Source organism: Balaenoptera physalus, assembly GCF_965194825.1.
Source record: "Balaenoptera physalus genome assembly, chromosome: 15".
NCBI classification, from domain to species: Eukaryota; Metazoa; Chordata; class Mammalia; order Artiodactyla; family Balaenopteridae; genus Balaenoptera; species Balaenoptera physalus.
Genome location: NC_138894.1, coordinates 52,885,977 through 52,906,484, shown reverse-complemented (window position 1 = coordinate 52,906,484; position 20,508 = coordinate 52,885,977). Strand labels below are relative to the sequence as shown.

General features: G+C 42.6%; 2 protein-coding genes and 1 long non-coding RNA gene across 16 annotated transcripts in view; 1 reads left to right on the top strand and 2 right to left on the bottom strand.

The window, feature by feature from the left end:
* Nucleotides 1-13,143, top strand: part of ERLEC1 (endoplasmic reticulum lectin 1) — a 50,622-nt gene extending 37,479 nt beyond the window's left edge. For 2 of the 10 annotated variants that reach the window (XR_014253789.1, XM_082426295.1), the window contains one exon: nucleotides 961-2,044. The gene's annotated coding sequence lies outside the window, so the exon portion shown is untranslated. Of the gene's footprint in view, nucleotides 1-960; nucleotides 2,045-3,703; nucleotides 7,412-10,334 lie in introns of those variants that run through there. The other 8 variants (XR_014253782.1, XR_014253783.1, XR_014253784.1 and 5 more) reach the window with 8 other exon arrangements.
* The window catches only part of LOC309643546, a 36,688-nt gene extending 16,765 nt beyond the window's left edge, over nucleotides 1-19,923 (bottom strand). For 2 of the 5 annotated variants that reach the window (XR_014253801.1, XR_014253802.1), the window contains exons 1-2: nucleotides 19,453-19,686; nucleotides 9,494-9,573 (exon numbers count right to left, since the gene is read on the bottom strand). This is a non-coding gene — a long non-coding RNA (uncharacterized lncRNA). Of the gene's footprint in view, nucleotides 1-7,104; nucleotides 8,918-9,493; nucleotides 9,574-19,452 lie in introns of those variants that run through there. The other 3 variants (XR_014253800.1, XR_014253803.1, XR_014253799.1) reach the window with 3 other exon arrangements.
* On the bottom strand, nucleotides 10,860-19,805 carry GPR75 (G protein-coupled receptor 75). Its single transcript, XM_082426279.1, has 2 exons — nucleotides 19,748-19,805; nucleotides 10,860-15,152 (listed from the first exon to the last, which is right to left on the bottom strand). The coding sequence occupies exon 2, from the start codon at nucleotides 15,054-15,056 to the stop codon at nucleotides 13,434-13,436; it is 1,623 nt and encodes a 540-aa protein (XP_082282405.1). The 5' UTR covers nucleotides 15,057-15,152; nucleotides 19,748-19,805; the 3' UTR covers nucleotides 10,860-13,433.
* Nucleotides 19,924-20,508: the final 585 nt, after the last annotated feature.

The following is a 20,508-nucleotide window of genomic DNA, read 5'->3' as shown; positions in this document are numbered from 1 at the left end:
GTCCTTGAAAGTCCAGCAAAGTAGATTGTAAAGCCCAGTAAGTCAAATCTGCTTTACTATCTAAATTCACTCAGTAATACAGCCAAAAACAGTGAACTTTGTTGGGTTCTAAAAGCTTCTGTGTCCTCAATAAAATACTAGTTTGCCAATTAGTCACCAGTGGTCTTTAATAGCAGTAAAAACCAATTTACTCATTTAAGAATTCTATCAGAGGTCCAAATATTATCCCATAGATTAGAAAAATATTAATAATTGGTCAAGGAGATTGGAATTTGTTTTTCCCCTAGATTAGTTTTCCATACTTATAGTTATTAATATTCTTAAGCCATCTTGGACTTCTCTGGTGGTCCAGTGGCTAAGACTCCACGCTCCCAATGCAGGGGGCCCGGGTTTGATCCCTGGTCAGGGAACTAGATCTCACATGCTGCAACTAAGAGTTCATGTGCTGCAACTAAAGATCCCATGTGCCGTGACTAAGACCTGGTGCTGCCAAATAAATAAATATTTATATATATATATATTCTTAAGCCATCTTGAGAAATCATTTGTTGGGAAAACTTTCATTAACCACCTCCAAGAAAGGATTTCACCCCCAAAAAGCCAGTTGTGAACAATCTTGTGTCATTATTCTTTGAATTTCAGATAATAGGCTATCCCAGACTCTTCTTTTATAAAAATAAAAATGACAGCTGTCACTTCTTGAACATTTATTAAATAGTAGGCACTATGCTAAACCCTTCAGATACCCTATGTTCACAACCCTGTGAGGTAGGTTTACTATCGTTAACTCACAGATAAGGAAAATGAGGCTACAAGAACTGAACTAAACTACAGTTGGCTGAGCTAGCAGTTGAATCAGTTTAGATTCCAGAGTCCATGTTTGTAAATAATATGCCATAGTGCTTTCTATTCACAGAGCATCTGCCCCATTAACCGCTCTCGGTTATCATCTTCCACCAGAGAGAACACACCGAGGGACTCAGCAAAATGTCCTGTAAGATGAGGGAAATGACTGATTTTGTCCTGGTAACGTATGACACCCATTTTTTTCCATATATTATTTTTATCATGGAACTCCACTAACTTCTTAAGCTAATGCCACCCACAAATCGGGCAAATGAAAGTTCACTAACAAGATTAAAGTGTTACCTTGGAAATTCTGGCCTGGTTAAATGCCATCAAACCCTACCTTCTTTGATAATCCTCCTGTGATGGTAAACGATGCAAGTGCAGGGACGATTTATCTAGATCCAGATTGCATTTATGATTTAAATGATAAAAATAATTCCTTTATCTTTTATTTGTTGGAGTAAAGAATATGTCTTAATTTTGTTTCTTCTCAGACCTTGCATAAAATTGACACTCAACAAATATTTGCTGAATAAATGATTGACCCTTCATCCTCTCTTACCCACACCTTATAAAAATCTTCCCCAACTACTCCAATTCCCACGGGTTTCCTAACAGTCCTTATTTTTCAGTGTTTGGTGCTTGGGGGAAAAAAATATTTTCCTCAGTTTTACAATGGTTGGGAAAGAAGAAGGAGTAGAATTATTGATTTGCTCCATCTGTATTCCTTTTCACTCAGGTTCCCCCCAACATTGTTTAATTTTTTGCTGCTTTAGACTGCTTTCCCATGGTCCCATATGTTGCTTCTCCTTCCTAACAGGAGTACAGTGTCTTTGCCTCCTTATTGTGTTTCATTTCTCCCACTAGTGGGCAGTGATTGAGTAAAGTCCCTGATCTCAAAGGTTAAGAAAATTAATTTTTTTTTTTTTTTGGCCATGCAGCTTGCAGGATCTTAGTTCCCCAACCAGGGATCAAACCTGGGACCCTGCAGTGAAAGCGCCAAGTCCTAACTACTGGACCACCGGGGAATTCCCAAGAAAATTAAATTTTCAGTCTCCATGTACTGAAAACATGCCAGTTCTGAGGTACTCTGAACTCCTCAAAGAAAGTGTCTAACATTATGGTTCTCTGTGAAGAATACAATTCCCAGTCATATCTTTCCTCAGAGTAATATTAATAAAATCAGTTCTTACAATTTCTTTGACACACATTGTTGCTAAACCCAAGCAAATGAGCAAGAAACTTTCATAAGCCCTTCCTAACGTCAGAAATGAAATGTATTGAACCTGAAGCATTTATACAGGTTACAAAACCTATCCCAGTTCCGCGGCCCCAGAAGACAGGCATAAAGCACCCTTTGTGACTTGCTCTACTTTTTAAGGCCTATCTGGCATCTGAACAAGGTACATTTTGCAAAACATCAGTCTTTGCATGAAAATCAAGGTTCCCACAGTTGAAAGATCTCCCACTCATCAGCATGCTACAAGCAGCTGAAGGTTTGGAAAAGTGTCAAAAAAACAAACCTTCACAGAAATGGAACTCAGAGAAACAAACTGAACCAGCTAAGTGTATTTACTTTTTTTAAATCAGAATTCTCTGTTTATTGGGGTAAAGGAGGGAAAATTCACTAATTTGTCCATAAACAATAAAGTGATATTTTTACTTTGGTAAAATTAATCTCAAAGGCACTGTACCTAAACAGATTGCCTGTTAACTATCTCTTATGGAAAGCAGAATTTCACTAAATCTGCACCTTTATTCAAATTGTCATCTGCTTTAAAGTAACTGGTATCGTCCCTTCTGTCCCTCCAAGAACGAGTTACCCCTTTTCTCCTTAACTCCTTTGTGGTTGCTGAAGAGTTTGCTTTTATCCTGAGTCCTCAGGCTGCATTATAAGCCAAGAAATTCGAATGAGAATGAATGCAGGTTGTCTGGCAGCTCCTGGGCAGCCAGGGTGGTCACTTGGGAAAAGATGCCCTTAAAGCTGGTCTCCTGAGTAAACAGAAACGCTTTGTAGTCCTCCTAAATCAAGACCCATATCCCCTTTCATTAGAGTCCTGCTGATGATTATCCTGGGAATATAGAGAGGGATACAAAAAGTAACAAACATGGGGAAATTGTAAGCCAGCCAGATAGAGATCTGGGTGGACATCACTTTCAGGCTTTATCCATTCAGTCATTTATTATATGATTCATTTATTCTACAGTCATCACTGGAAGCCCACCAGGGCCAAGGACTAATAGGTACTAGGGATACGGTGCTGATCAAAATACACAGTCTTGGGCTTCCCTGGTGGTGCAGTGGTTGAGAATCTGCCTGCCAATGCAGGGGACGCGGGTTCGAGCCCTGGTCTGGGAGGATCCCACATGCCACGGAGCGACTGGGCCCGTGAGCCACAGTTGCTGAGCCTGCGCGTCTGGAGCTTGTGCTCCGCAACAGGAGAGGCCGCGACAGTGAGAGGCCCGCGCACCGCGATGAAGAGTGGCCCCCGCTTGCCGCAACTGGAGAAAGCCCTCGCACAGAAACGAAGACCCAACACAGCCAAAAATAAATAAATAAATAAATAATTAAAAATACACAGTCTTTGCCTTATTTACAGCTTTTTTCTAATGGAGACAGCCAGTAAACAATTATATGTAACTATTATGAACTGAAGTGTGCCCCCCACCCCCCAAAATTCATGTTTGAAGTTCTAACCCACAATGTGACTGTATCTGGAGATAAGGCATTTAAGGAGGGAATTGAGGTTAAATTAGGTCACAAGGGTGGGGCCCTAATCTGATACGACTGGTGTCCTTAGAAGGGGAAGAGACACCAGAGACCCCCTAAACTTCTCCCTCCATGCACATACAGAGAAGAGGCCACATGAGGACACGCTGAGAAGGCAGCCTTCCACAAGCCAGGAAAAGAGACCTCACAGGAAACCAATCCTGATGGCATTTTGACCTTGAACTTCTAGCCTCCATAATTGTGAGAAAATTAATTTCTGTTATTTAAGCCAGTTAGTCTGCGGTATTTTGTTATGGAAGCCCGAGCAGGCTAATACAGTAGCATAATGTTGGGTAATGATAAGAATCATGAAGAAAATAAAGTATGGCAGAAGGATATATAGTGATGGGGTGGAGAGCTATGTTGAATATGGAAACTAGGAAAGGCCCTGGGGGAAGATCATTCCAGGCTGAAGTATTCCTGGGGGAATTAATTCCCTGACATGAGAACAAAATGGAGGCGTGTGAGAAATAGCCAAAAAGGCTGTGTAGCCCAAGCACATTAGGCAGAGTACACATGAAAGGAAATGAGGACAAAGAGGAAACCAGGGGCCAGATTATCAGGGCCATAGCAAGGACTTCAGATTTTGTTCTAGTGGGATGGAAAGCTGCTGGAAAATTTTAAGCAAGAGAGTGACAAATATGATTTACTTTAAAAGGGTCACAGACACACAGGAAGGAGACTGTGGGAGAGAAAGACTGGAATGTGGGAGAATGGTTATGAGGCTAGTTTAACAGTCCAGGTGAGAGATGGTGGGGGTCTGGGCTAGAAGGGATGGGGTTGAAGGAGGTGAGAAATAATTGGATTCAGAGTATATTTTCAAGATAATTGAGGATTGCTCTATCAATTAGATATGGCATGCAAGAGAGAAAAGAATCAAGGGCCCTGTCTGAGCTGTGCACTGGTCATTGTGGTGCTGTTTACTGAGATGATAAAACAGCAGGAGGCACAAGTCTGTGGGGAGCGGGTTTGAATCAAGAGTTCAGTTTTGTACATGTCTATTAGACATCCAAGTGGAGACGCTGAATAGGCAATTGGATAGACCAGCATGGAGTTCAGGGAGGGTTAGGATTAGAGAGATAAAATGAGTGTCATTAGCACTTAAGTGGTATTGAAAGACTGAATATCGTAATCACTGCCAGCACCTGCTTCTCAATTTACAGATCCATATTTAGGGGTGGGGGAGGAAGTAGGGAGCTATTTTCCTATCTTTCTGGTCCTCCTTTCCCTTCTCCATCCCCTCAAAAATTACCCCATCTGGCTTCAAGCCCTCACTTCAAGAAGACTTCACACTTGGGCCGGTGTTGCTGACTGGTACATACTGAAGCACATTCCCCAGTCACCTGCAGAGGCAGAGTCCTCCCACTGGTGGAGCTTGCCTGCTTTGGCTGTGGTTCTAAGCTCAGTCTAGGCCTGCCCTCTCTAAAGCCTGGATCCCTGGAGGAGGTGAGCCTTTCTCCCTGACCGCCTACCTGCCTCTCCTCACCATTCCACAGACCTGGTGTCTTCACTGACTCTCGGCCTTCCTTCTTCAACTCCAGTAGGGAGGCAGTGAGAGCAAATCTCTTTTACGGGACCGTAGACCTCTTTCGGTAATGAAGAAGAAAAACAACAACTGCTTTAAGTGAATAAGGGAGAAAACGCCTACCTCTGGGAGTCAAAAGTGCCACTGTAGTTTCCATGTATCATTGCCACTAAACTGAATGAAGAGGATGACCTTGAAAGGGGAGCCTCCATAATCTGGCCTGGCTAGGTTATGGAGAATTACCCAAGAATGAGCCATAACCCAAAGTCCGATCTGGTGGGAACCTGAACCTGCCAGCACCCAGGAGTGCTACTGGTGGCCTAGCGTAGAGATCTTCAAATGGGGGTGCAAGTATCTTGAGCATGAAAAAGGGATCCAGTTTATAGATGCTCATTTTCAGGTCCCTACAACTGAGCTGTTTGAGAAGGCTACTGTGCCTTACTCTTTTAAGACCTCCTGCTGCCCTTTCATTACTGCCCCTTCCCACTTTAGAAAAGAATTCCCACCTGGAATCTTATGAGGCCATTGCTTCTGGATGCAAAGAGTTCCTAACCAAGGAACTATTTAAAATCTTAGTTTCAAAGAAAGATCCTTAAAGTATTTATCAAGGGACCATAATTTTGTGTTTTCCCCTAGCTTATACTAAACACCATATATCACCAATTCTAAGATAAGCATTTTTTCACGTTGTAACCTCTCTGAAATTGGTGTATCTTACCATCATGTAAGCCAAATGGTTGTTGTTATTACCTGCACTTGTGCATTTTCACAATCAAAACTTGTAGAATGCATATTGGACGTATAGTGGAGCACTTTTTTATCACCTAAGAAGCAGAGCTGTGGGGCGAAAGTGGACAGTGGGTGGTGAATCAAATGAGGTTAACAATATTCCTAAAGCAGAAGACAAATTCTTTTGTCTAGAATAACTCTCTAGGTCAAGTAGATGAGTCTCTAAATTTAAATCTATCACCCAGAGATACATTCCTTGTTGCCAATTCAGTTTTGACTCCTTAAAAAACTTCTGTAAGGACAGTCTGTAAGGAAACGCTCTATTCCCAGCTCTCTTTCTTATTTGCTAGGTTGACTGAAGGCAGTTTTCCTCTACATTACTTTCCTTGAACAGATATAGGTTTGTGAGTAATTTCAACAGTATTCATAAAATGAATCTGCTCTTCAAAAGTTTGATGATGTGATCATTTCAACAGGAAAAAATAGAAGGTAAGACATGTACATTCTGGTTACAACTATGTACAAATGTATGCTTATATCGTAATAAGGTTCTGAAGTGAATTTTGAGTAATATCTACAATCTTATTTATTGAATTTTAAAAATAACACTCCCATAGAAACTCTCCTAACTGACCTCCACTTTAACAACCCAGCAAGTAACAAGTTCTCTCTTCCCTCTATCAACTATTCTGCAGGGTACCCATGCACACCACATGCTAGCAGTCTACTCTCTGTGTATAAGCACTTTTGCTTCCATCTCTCTCCGGATCAAACAAACAAACACAATCAGTAAGGATATAGATTTGAACTACGCAATCAATAGGCTTGAACTAATGGACCTGTAGAAAACATTTTACCCAACAAAAAATATACATTCTTGGGACTTCCCTGGTGGTGCAGTGGTTAAGAATCCGCCTGCCAATGCAGGGGACATGGGTTTGATCCCTGGTCCGGGAAGATCCCACATGCCACGGAGCAACTAAGCCCGTGCGCCACAACTACTGAGCCTGTGCTCCAGAGCCCGCGAGCCACAACTACTGAAGCTCGCGCTCCACAACTACTAAAGCTCACGCGCCTAGACCCCCTGCTCCGCAACAAGAGAAGCCACCGCAATGAGAAGCCCACACACCACAATGAAGAGTAGACCCCACGCACCGCAACTAGAGAAAGCCCATGCATAGCAATGAAGACCCAACGCAGCCAAAAATAAATAAATAAATTTATTTAAAAAAAATACACATTCGGGGCTTCCCTGGTAGTGCAGTGGTTGAGAATCTGCCTGCCAATGCAGGGGACACGGGTTCGAGCCCTGGTCTGGGAAGATCCCACATGCCGCGGAGCAACTGGGCCCGTGAGCCACAATTACTGAGCCTGCGCGTCTGGAGCCTGTGCTCCGCAACAAGAGAGGCCACGATAGTGAGAGGCCCACGCACCTCGATGAAGAGTGGCCCCCACTTGCCACAATTAGAGAAAGCCCTTGCACAGAAACGAAGACCCAACACAGCCATAAATAAATAAACAAATACTTTGAAAAAAAATACACATTCTTTTCGAGTATACTCAGATCGTTTACATGAACTGTCCATCTACAGGAGCATAAAGCAAATCTTAATTTTCAAGGGTTGGAATCGTATATATGTCATTTGCCACAAGGTCATTAAGTTAAAAAATCAATAATTGAAATATAATTTTTGGAAAATTAAGAGAATCACTTCTAAATAATTTGTGGACCCAAAGAAAAATAATAATGGAAATTAGAGCATATTGAGAACTAAACGATAATGAAAATAATACTGTAGTAAATTGTATTATTGTCCCAAATAGTCTCTAACTTCCCTATATAAAATTAACATCCCTGACACTTTCTCTGCCTTTACTGTTTTATTTTTCTTCATAGAACATATCACCACATAAAAATTACATATTTGTTTACCTGTTTATCTTCCTTAGCCTAATATAATTGTCATGGGAATAGAAACTTCTCTCTTGTGTTCACCAATGTATCTCAAGTTCCTGGCACATAGTATTCAATAAATATCCATTGAATGAATGAATACTGTTATTACTTTACTATTTGGGTGTTCTCTTTATCAATATTCTCTTCTTTAATGTCGTGTTGTTTTCGGTTCTTCTCCAATATTAATGTTGCCATTCCCTTTTTCTTCATGTAAGCTTAATCTACTTTTGCCTCTTAATTTTTACATCAGTTTTTCTTATGTTTATCTATTCCAAGCAGCAAATTTTGCATATCTTTTTTTCTTTTTTTTTTTTTTGGCGGCGCTGTGCGGCTTGTAGGATCCTAGTTCCCCAACAAGGGACTGAACCTGGGTCTTTGGCAATGAAAGTGCAGTCCCAACCACTGGACTGACAGGGAATTCCCTGCATATCATTTTTTAAAAATATTTATTTAGTTAGTTGCACCGGTTCTTAGTTGCAGCAGGTGGGCTCCTTTGTTGCAACTTGTGGGCTCCTTAATTGTGGCATGCAAACTCTTAGTTGAGGCATGTGAACTCTTAGTTGTGGCACACATGTGGGATCTAGTTCCCTGACCAGGGATCAAACCTGGGCCCCCTGCTTTGGGAGCACGGAGTGTTAACCACGGGGCCACCAGGGAAGTCCCTTACATATTTCTAATTCAAGGATTTTTGTCTTTTATAAATGACATTAAGCATTTACATTTATTTTCTTGCTGTTTTTATTTCTGTAATCCTGCTTTATACTCCCTAAATTTTGTTTTCTTAGTATTTCCTTCCCTCCACTATTTTATAAAAGTTATTTATTTTCTCAGACTATGCAATATGCTAGCGGAGGGCAAAGGGATAGGAAGTAGGGAGTAGTGGAAGTTACAAAATACCAACCACAACTTCCTGATCAGAAGCAAGTAAGGCCTATATTAGCACCATATTTTCTCCTTTATGAAACATTTCAACATATTTCTTGTTCTTACCCTGTTTTCTCTGCTACTTTCTATAAGATGTGTTTGTTGGTGGTTATTGGGCTGCACCCCACAGGCCTACAAGGCCTGTGCTTGCCCAGCTTCAAGACTGAAGAAAGAGCCTGGAGTCAGCAACAGAGACATCAGTGTGAGACAGGCTGGGACCTGGGACCCTTTGCTGCAGTGCTGCAATGCTTGCGCCTGGACTAACGTCTCCCAGAGCAAGAAAATACTGATAAGAAGAAAACTATAAGGGACTAAAAGCTGCTGTGCATGCACAGTTCGGGCAAATTCTAGACAAAAGATACAAAAAGACCAAAAAAACCCCAACTGCCACTTCTGAAGAGCTGGGAGTAAAAACAGGGTGTCGGGAGCAAAAGCAGGGTACTGCACATGCCCCCAGTGCTCAATACCAGCAAAGCGGTGGGCAAAACACCTAAGCCACCCCTCTGGCCCGACCCCTGGACACACCCCTACCCTCACCCCATATAAGGAACCAGCTCCCTCCACCTTGGGGAGGGAGCAAGGGAACTTGTTACTTGTTTTCACTACCCTCCTGCTGCAACAGAGGCCCCAATAAAGCCTTGCCTGAATTTCTTGACTGACCTCTTATCAATTTCTATTGACTGGGGAAGGCCAAGAACCCTGGTCGATATCAAATGGTTTAATGGATGGGGGAGCTTACACGTCTGAAGCAGGGTCCTGGAGCGACAGCCCACTGTGTGTGGTGGACGACAGGCAGGACATGGCAGCAGTCTTCGCTCCCTGTGAGGGGAATTACCAGTTATAGGGGAATTGACATCAGGTGGGCTCATTAGTTACCAGGGAAACCAATAGAGGGGCATGCCTCTTATCACGCCTCTCACTGCCCCTTTGATAAGAACAATCACCAGCTGGGGCAAGTTCGCAGGAAGGTCAGTCATGTGAATAGGGTGCAGGTGAAGCAGGCACTGGTTGGGCAGGGGATGTACAGAGAGCAAGAGAACAGTCATCTTAAGTGGCCTGACCATACAGTGGTAAACTTTACAATTTCATCCTTAGGTTACAGAATATAAAGTTGAGATTTTTGACTGAACCAGAAGAGTAACATCACCGAGAAATAGAATAGTTGATCGGACTTTGCATCTTTTCTCTGGAGGAGAGGAGGCATGTTTTTGTTTAAATGAGAGAAGTTGCATTATTTCAAATGGGAGAGTTGGTGTTCTTTGGAAATATGGCTAAAGGAGCAGCTATAAATGTTGAGCACCAAAAAGATGGACCATTGTGGACGGAGTGGATTGGAACTCAGTATCTGTTCTGAACCTCCTTTTAGTTTACCTTTTTAGTGTAACTACACTTTCCAGATTCACAGAAACTAGGGTTTTAAATGTAAATTGGGTTCTGCCAACTAAATGCCTGGTGCCAAATTTTTTTCTGCGGCACTGCTTTGATGTTCAGCATTTGCTTTGGAGGTCTCAAGAGGGTTAGTTGTAGAAGTAGTGGCAGTGCGGCAGCTTCCTGATCTCTCTGGATGTCTACTTCAACAGGTGTCCTTGAAGTCCAAGGTCCAAGGAGGCCTCCTCACTCCCTCCCTTCCTGGCTGTAGCGGAAAAAGCAGCTCTGCTGGCTAGTCAGGCTGGAAGTGTTTATTCTGGAATCTTTCCTGCAGACGTGTCATCATAGAGCCTTGACCTTTTAATGACTGAGAAGACATCTGATTTCCGATATTCAGTTCTTTTCTGCTTAATGTTTTCTGATTCTTAAAACCATGATTGATAAACTGAAATATCCAGAATTCCGTATCTTTTTCCAGATTCATTTCATTTTAAAGAAGTTTTTGAAATGCTTAGTCAGGAGTTTTCCCGCTGGATGATAAACTTAGTTTAGTAAATAACCTTTGGAACTGATTATTCTTGATTATTCTGAGCACAAATGCATGCTACACAATGTGGTCAAACAAGTTATTTTGTCTTTTAAGGAAAAGTACTCTGAGTTTCAACACTGCTATTCTCCGATGGTTTTTAAATGATTGACAGGAAAGTAAAAGTATTGCAGTCTGATGTTCAGAAATGTTAGGTTTTTCATTATTTTTATTTTCCAAACATTAGTTTAAAAGAACATTAAAAGCATCAGAAATACAAATCTGACCTAATGGTTAACATCAGAACAATTTGCATCACAGTAAAGCATCAAGAGAAATAATTAATATACCCTGCTAATTAGTCATATTCAACTGAATTCTCATTACTTTTATAAAAGTTCTCATTTTAGCCCTTATGGAAAAGTTATATATGTCTATTTATATCTTTATCTCCATATAGACATAGATATAGATAGACATATATAACTTATGAAGAGACAAGTTACATATATCTATCTCTGTATCTGTATCTCTATATATCTACATATAGACATAGATACAGAGATATAAATATACAGGAAGGCTAAGAATCTAGCCTGCTATGTATTGCATGCAAGTTAAATCAGTAATTTCTTGATGAGCATAAAGAGACTGAACACCTCATATGCACGTGCTTATTTTCTTTATGCTATGATTTTTACCTCCCAAAGATGGGGCAAATCATCTCAGACTCAGAGGTCACAAAGGAAACCTGTCATTTTTAGTTTTACAAGTAGAAATTACTTTTTAAAAAATCTTTTATTGAGTCACATTTGAAATGCCTGGCCAAAAAAGAGATTCATACCTTAAAAAGTATGAAATAGCTTCTTGATTACAATGTTATTACTTATAAAGCTGTTTGGCTTATTGACTTAAATACCAGGTTCTGAATTTAGACAAACGTTTCATTCCTAATTTGCCACAATTCTTCAAATGATCTTGGGAGAGGATATTATATTTCTTAATTCTTTGTTAAAAAGAGGTAATATACGAACCTACCTCATGGAATTATTAATAAATGAAAATAGTGTTGTATTAAAAATATAAAAGCACAGTTGAAATAGGTCATAGTGACTTCCAAAAATAGCATTCAATTACCAAAGGAAAAAAAGAAGAGTGTATATTTTCTCTTCTGTTATAAAATTTAATAGCAAAAATAAAAGGACAAAAGAGAGAGAAGGAAAGAAGGGAGAGAGTCCTAAAAGGTGAATATAACAGCAAAATAAAATCCATATCTCATACTTAAGCCTCGGAAATAGAAATGACTGGTTGATCCTGGAAGGTAAGAGTTATTAGATGAGACTGAGCAGAGTTATAGCTGAGTACCAGCTGTCTTCTCCATGTGTCTCATGACCTCTGTATTTGGGAACAGCATGGGAGAGGATGCTATAAACTGAACACCTTTCATCCAAGGGACAAAGTACCTTCCAATCTGCAATAACAGTTCCTGAATATAACAATTTATAAAGATGGGTTTTGTATCTTGATGCTCACCTTGTTTAGAAGTTATAGTTCCAAAATTGTATTGAGTTCAAATGCCAACTGTATAATGAAAACATTTTTACATAAAAATATAAGTTTACAGTTGTTACACTAGGAATCACAGAGTATATAACAAAATTAGTTTAAGTGTAGAAATACTTAGTCTATTTTGCCTTATTGCCCATTTCCAGTCTAAGATTCATGGGAGAGAAATAACACAATTAGTTTGAAAACAGATCATCTTAAGAATTTTTCTACCATGGTAATATATAAACAAAGACCAAAAAAATTTTCTAAATAGTTACCTAGATAGTCTTCGTCAGGTTGTTAACAAATCATTCTCACACAGAAGGAAAGCACAAATCGAAACACCCCCATCTCATCCTTATGTCTTCTTGTACATACAAGAGTCTACATACAACAGTCTAGCCTGCTTCCCACATAACAGCACCCTGATGAGATGACCACAGTTAGTGCCTACTACCCCAGGAAAAGCACCCCTCTACTATATGCAGTCCTCCTCACTAGGTTTCCTGGGTAAGATCATTCTGAAATAGAATAATTCATTTTTAGCAAGAAAAAACAGACTTCTTTTTAAAAGAACTATACAGCTACTCAGCTGACACAAAATAATAATGTCTATAATCAGAAATGGTAATAATCTTAATACCCTATTCTTAGTTGGCTGTCTTATGAAAAGAAAGTAACTAATGCTTGTGTATTGTTGGTAAAAATAGATGTAGATAATACATTTCTGAGTTTCTGCTTTAACAATGTATTATTTATTCCAGTAAGCCTGCAACCAAAAAAAGTATATTGATCCCAATTCAACACTTCAAAGAGTCAAAATTTATAATTCAGTTAATAAAAATAATGCCACAGTAAAGATGACACCTTCACATTCTTTAAAAATTCCAGCTCATACTTACTTCAAAGAACCATAACATTGACTCAAATGACCATAATCAGTTCATTCCCTACTTTTAATACAGTAGCATGATCATTCCCTGGCGTCTATTTAAAAGTTTAGTACAAAAGATTGGAGCACAGGTCAGGTGTAAAATAATAAACTTTTACATCAACTCTTAAAATGTCAAGAAACTGCAAAGCAAACCAATAGATGCTAATACTTCAGACAAAAGGAAGTCATTAGTGTCAACTGTCTAGGTCTTTAAGTTTTGATGTACCTCTGGTCTCACAGAATTTTAAAAAATCAACTAGTATCAGAAACAAAAACATATAAGATTCTCTAGCCTCCATGACTCTAAACAGAGGGAACTGGAATCTGCTTGGCTGAAGTGCTATCATACTCTTGCATTAAATCGTTAGTGGTGTGATAATGCATGGCAATATATGAATTGGCAAATCCAAAAGAATTTACTGGCTGTAAGTTATGTGGGATGCTCTCTTCCTGGGACGGGCTGCTGTTATAGATACTGTAGTACGGCTCAATCCGAGTGTTGATGGGGGTTGAGCTGCTCTGACCATAGTGTTGATGTCCAGCAGACATCTTGGGACTGACCACACTTTCCTTCGAATGACTTGGGCCACAGGCCTGGTCCACAAATTTCTTCTGGGGCTTTGGAGACAACATGTAGGCAGAGTTTGTTTCATGATGGGAGGATTTGTTTCTGTTGACTTCGAGGTTTCCCTTTCCCATGGCTCGAAGTCGAGTCTTCTGTTTGCAGCAGAAAAAACCCAGGCCTATGTACTGCAGACACCACAGCACTTTCCTTCTCAGCCCTGCACTGTTCCGAGAATATATAAAAGGGTTTAATCCTGACTTGAAAAATACAAGCGTAAAACCAAACAGTTCGAACTGGTAAAGGATGAAGCTCCCACTGCTGGACAGAACCACCTGCACCAAGGAGATTCCCAGTGGAAGGCAGCACACCAGGACCGACAGCACAATGATCACACAGGTGACCACCGCCTTGGAATCCTTAGCCGTGGAGAGATTGACAGCCGACACCAGCTGGAGCCGGCTGGCCGCAGGGGTTGGCAGCTGGTTGGGACTCTTGGTGTATCCGTGGGTCTGAACGTGCTGCAGTTTGTTGTAATTCTGGTTCCTGTACAGAGCTGGCATGGTACACTGGATGGGTTCTCCACCTCCCTTCACAGGGGCCCCCATGAAAGGCTGTGGTCTGGAAGCATCAACTGTGATCACAGGGGGGCACTTTCTGACCTGAGCATTTTTCCGCAGGGTCTGAGCAATCATGATGTAAGACACAGAGACCACAGCAACACAAAAGGTGAAGTCGACCACATAGAGAGACAGGATGGCTTTCCCTTCTCTGGCAATCAGACTGGACATGGGAAGGCAGAGGTGGGAGTTGCTGGTTTTCAGGGTGGCCAAGGTGGCGAGGGTGAAACTGGTGGCCCAGAGGAGCAGAGTGAGGAGCAAGGTGCAGAGAAAGGAGGCCGTGCGGTTCGGCTGCTTCCCCAACACCATGCGGAGCCGGTGCAGGGCAATCACCGCCACTGTCTTGAGGGACATGATGATGAAGCCGGAGCTGGTGAGGTGGAAGGTGAAGCAGAAAGCATCCGGTATGCCGCTGGCTGAACTGAAGAACAACACAAAGGTGAACATGGGGGCCGTCACGCCACAGATGAAGAGGTCACAGAAGGACAGGTTCAGGACCATGAAATCAAAGTTGGTTCTGAATTTCCTGAAGGCCGGATCAAAGAAGGACAAGAAGACAATGAAGTTGCCGTAAGAGCCCAGGCAGAAGATGACTGCGAGCAGAAAGGTACAGCTCGCCAAGGTGGCCGTGTGGATGAGGTCCTGGAGGTCTTCCTGGAGAGCAGTGCTGTTTCCTCCCTGGGAGTGAGGCACATGTAGCAGGGTAGTGTTGGGGGCATCCTGAGGGAGGTCCGTTGAGTTCATCTTCAGAGAGAGACGACTTCCTTCTGTGTGAAGGGAGTCAGGGCCTCAACTCACAGATGAGCGACATTTGACAAAAGAGGCCCAAGGCAGAAAAGCCTGCGCACAAAAATGCATACCCAGAAACAGAAAGGAATTAATGGAGAAAGAAGAGTGACCTCATGATCTTTTACAAAAGCACTAGACTTTTTCAGCTCTGACCCAGTGCCTAGAAAGCATTTCTCCTTGCAAAGCCCCACACAGGAAAGACACAAAGACCTCAAAATACATTCACCCAGCTGATTTCAGGTTTTATGACACAGAGGTTTTCAAACTAGTTTAAGCATCATCTGGAGAGTGGGTTAAACAAAAAACAGATTCCTGGGCCTCACCCCTTGAGATTGTGATTGACGGATGGGTGTGCAGATGTTACCTTCAGAAACTCTGCAGTGCCAGACACTGAAGACACGAGAACATGACCTCTCCGCAAAAGAGATCACAATCTAGTTGGAGGAGATCAACCTATGTAATTACAGCCAAATGTGGCAAATCAGCTGATGGCAGCACACTGTGGAAGGAAAAGAAGGGGGACAGAATCCAGCCCGGGGTGGAGGCTGAAGCAGCTCTCGATAAGGAGGAGCTAGTTGGGTGAAAGGTGAGGGGCAGGGAGCGGGGGACAGACAGGCTGGGAGAAGGGGAGTAGGTCTTTGCAGCAGAAGGACTGAGGCAAGAAACAGCACGTGCTGTGCTTGACGTATAAGCAAGAGGCTACTTTTGAAGTATATACTGTGGCCTTTTACATAACTCCCACACATCACTAACAAATATGACTTCTTTTCCTAGGAAGAACCCTTTATTTTCCATTATTTATATTTCCTTCTCCCTATTTGTGATTTCTTGGCCAACTCCACACTCTCCTTTGGGAAAGAACTTTGTGTAGGACTATATTTGAGAGGGAAAAAATGGAAGTAATGAAGGGTGTCAGAATTATATTTGAGATTTACAAGGTGCAAAGCACCACTTTGCAAACTCTATATAAATGTGAGTTATCATTATCCCAGCAGGAATATCCTCATGAAGAAGCAGGAGGCATGCACCCATTCATGCATGCATTCACCCAGTTTGTATCTACCGTGTGCATACTCTCCGCCAGCTTTACGCTAGGTACTGTGGGTGCAAAGGTGAATAAGACACAGCCTCTACTTTTAAAGAACAACTTCTTTTTCTTCTTGGTCCTTTACTTTCTTAACATTTTTTTTCCATTTTGCAATGAGATTTAAAATACACTCACACAATGTTCTGTTGTCCCAAATCCCAAAGCCCTGTGTGGCCTGGTGCCCACCCCGCTCCCAAAGATGCTTCCAGTGGTACAGCTTAAGTTGTTCCTTGGAGACTGGTGCAATGCTCTTGGCAACCAAAAATAACTTGCTTTAATCCAGTATTTTAGGAATAACCAGTGGTATTGGGGAGGTCCAGGGGTGATGTTCAGAATATTTAACCACCAGCTCAAGCTGAGTCCCAGAGGCCTCCAGCTGTCCTAGGGTTAACCCTTTAGTTGCTGAATCATGGGGTACAGAGGAAGGGGCCTGGTTAGTGAGGGATTACTGGGGCCTCCAAGCAGGAGCTATGGACCACCCAATACAGAAGTCGCCCAGCATTCAATAATAGGTACAGCTGTGCCAGTGAGTATCAGACAAATTTCAGTCCTGGGGAGATCCATAAAACTAACTGGTGTCGTTCGTGAAGGAAGACGATAACCTCTTCTACATTCTCAATGGTCAAAAGTGCAGATCATAACAATATAATGAATTTCTCCACTGGGAAGTAGGACCAACTTTTCTGTACTTTCCTTACATAAAAGAGATAGAAAAATTAATCTTGACCTTTTGTTTCTTGATGATTAGAATTAAAAAATAATAATAATGGATAGCTTATTATTTTCACTTAAAGACTGTGCCTATTTCTGAACCCTTTTTGATACCTGTGTAGTGAAAAAAAAAAAAACACCTTTTACTGTTAATTTTTTAATTGTTAATTGGAGGATTGGGGTTAACTGATGAAAAAAGAAGTAGAAGAGAAAATCCAATTTGTGGAAGCAAGAAGAGCAGAAAGGTGATACTACTGTTTATAGCAAATTCCCCTGACCCCGAAGAGAGAAGCGGAAATTTGGCTTGGGGAAATTAGAATGATGAAGAGTCTGGAATTAGGATGCTAAGAAAAATATCGAGTAAGTGGGTAATAAAAAAGAAGCGGATGATGGAAGTTATGAAGACCCCAGGCTGGGAGAAATTTGGAAAGGGGAAAATGGAACGATGAGGCACCAACATTAGTCAAGGATAAGAGGCAGAAGGAAAAAAAAAAGGATTTGGAGGAGTTGAGGGGCAACTTCCACTTTCTCTCCAATTACAATTGCTTCAATAAACTTAAATTTTTTCAATACATTAAAAAATAAAGTAGAATTCTGGGTCAGGAATATAATGATCAGTTTTATCATTAGTATGTTCACTTTACTAAGTGCTTGTGATGTGCCAGGCACTGTTCTCAGTGCTCCACACTATTAATATATTGAATCGTCAAAACAACCCTTGAGATAGTATAACTTATCTCTATTTTACAGATGAGGAAACTGAGTCAGAGAGAGAGCACCTATCTTAAAGGGGTACAGCATGGATTTGAACCTAAGCAGTTACTCTCTAAAGGCAGCACTCCACCACCAAGCTAAACAGAATAGCAAAGCAATCAAGGCAGGGAGTCCCAGGTCAGAAGACAGTTACAGCAGCTATAATTTACTGGGTGGTTATTATATGCCAGGCACTTCTACTAGAAGCTTTACATAGGTTATCAAACTTTATTTCATTCTCATTATAATCCTACAAAGTAGGTATTGCAATCCCTTCCCAAATCAAAGTTCCTGGAGCCCAAAATTTGAATACAGACATACACACACACACACACACACACACACACACACACATACTTCCATGTACCTTTTTGGCAAGGCTGAAAAATTATGGTTCTGGTATAAAGTAACTATAAATCACTCTGATTTTGGATAATTAGAAAAAAAAGGAAGGAATCAGAGGCTGGGAAGAGAAAAGGGAGAAAAAGCAGAAGAACAGAAGTAAAGGTTTTGGCAGAGAAACTTTAGAAGCAGTAAGGAAATAGAGGGAAAGTAAACCCAGGTCTTAGGACTAACTTCTGATACTTTAAGAAAGAGGAAGCTGAGATGACAATTTGGGGAAAAGCTATGATAGCAGAACTATAAAATTCAGTTATTTGGGGGAGGGGGGCGGTAAATGAACACCTATTTGCTACTCCTAAATATTAAATAAAGGTTACCAACATTCTTTTCAATGCAAGCGTACAAGTTACTCTTTATCTCTGGGACTATAAACAAGTTCTGGAATAAGATGTAATTAAAGTAATAAAATCAGAGAAATTTTAAGTTGGAACACCAGTCTTAAGAAGAAAACATATTAAGCACAATAAGAAGGAATGAATTCATATCATATGCATCTTATTACAACTAAGAAGGAGAAAGCCTAAAGTAACTAGTAAGCAAGAAATAGTAAGTGAAAACTTATTGTACAGCAATGATCTCTCATTAGGGTGTGTGTGAAGAGCTTCTGATAATCTAGTGTGCTGTCTTAATATTTTAGTCCGTATTAAAACATTTTACATGAGCTTTTGCAAGTCAACTCATGACCTGGATTCTTCCAACTCTTGTTTTCTCATTATATCCTCAGTTCCTCGAGGGCAGGCATTTTCAGTCTAACCAACCCTCACAAGAAAACAAGGTTCTGTACTATTCTTATTATTATTCCCACTGTATTTGTATTGATCAGGAAAACGGCAGGGAAGTTAGATGACTTGTCCAAGGTCACTAAGATTCAAGCCAGATTTCTCTGATTTCAGAGGCCATGCTCTCTCTCCCCAGTGGAACTACCGTTTGAAGCCCAGAGCAGCTGATAGGGTCGGGTGTGTCAGTGGGTGAGGGAGCGGGGAGGCCGTGGAGCACCCCCAGCGTGAGGATGGAGTGGGAGACTTCTGGGAGGGCATGGCGACCCAGACCAGGGACTTGAGATGGGTGGGGGCTCCCCTGGCTGGGGAAGGTTATGGTAAGGAGGGCCTACGTCGGTCCAGCGAAGCTCGTAAAAGATGCAGCAGAGGGTTGGTGAGGTGAGGAGGGCTCGGGCAGGGCATGGGCGGTGGGGGAGGGGTTCCACGGGCCCCGCGGAGCCGGGGAACCGACAGGGCAGGCGCGAGATGGCTTCCCCGCAGGCCGCGCCAGGAGCGCAGGTGCACGGCGGCCGGGCCTGGACCCGTGCGGCCGCCTCCTCGTTCACCCGGCGGCTTCTCGGGGCCCGGCCCTCCCGGTCCCCGCGGGGTCGTCCTCCTCCAGGGGCCCGTGGCCTCTCACCTGCCCGGTGGCCGCAGCGCCGCCACTCCTCCTCCATATCGCAGCCCGGACCCCAGCTCCGCCCGCCGCTCGGGAGGATGCAGGGCTGGAGGCATCATCGCCATCGCCGCCGCCGCCGCGCATCCCGGGAGCCGCGGCAAGCCGGGGCGCGGAGGCGCAGGCACGGAGACGCCGAGGGCGCCGCCTCCCACCCCCAGGCCGGACACTCCGGCTCGGCGCCCCGCCTGCCCCCGCGCCCTCGACGACTCGCGGGCCTCCCGTTGCCCCGGGGCCCGACCGCTCCCGCCGCCCCGACCTCCGTCCTCCGCGCCGCGCGAGGTCTCAGGCGCGCCGTTTTGCCGCTCGGGTAGTGGCGGCTCCCCGAGGCTGTTACGAGCTGACGCACCGAGGAAGAGGGGGAGCGGACTGGGTGGAGAGGAGGGCAAAGGTGGGGGCACCGACGGACACAGCGCGACCCGTGGGGGCCTTGGCCCTTAGAGGGTGGAGACCGTGGACAGCGAGGCGTGGCCAGGCTTCACGTCGGTCTTGGCGGGATCTGGGGGCTTCCCAGGCTTCTGGTCGGCATGCCGCCCACCTCTCCCCATTCCTGGCGCTTCCGAGTCCGCCTTCCTAGCTCCTCTCTACGCTGTAGCTAATACTTTTTCTCCTAGATTAAACTGGCGTTGTCGTCCAGTTTGGTACTTTGAGACACAGAATCTGTAAATCAAGTCATTGCAACAGACTTTAAATCAAACCAACTATAACGTAATTTTTTCTCCTCTCAGCTCTCTGAAAGTATTAATGAATTTATTGAGGGAACTCAGCAAAGGGCATAACTACTAGGAAACAAATGCAAAGAGCAAAGAAACTACCCATGCAAATGAAATAACCAAGCCAAGAAATCATCGACGTTACTCAATGCTGTGTTCAATGTAAATCATCTTGAAAAGCAATGGTGCAATGTATGCAGCTAATTTTAGTAAGCAAGGACACAAACCAAAAAATTTACCAGCCTCTCATTCTAAAGTGCACAGTATGTCCAAAATAATGAACTCATAAAAGTGGGTTTTAGTCTCA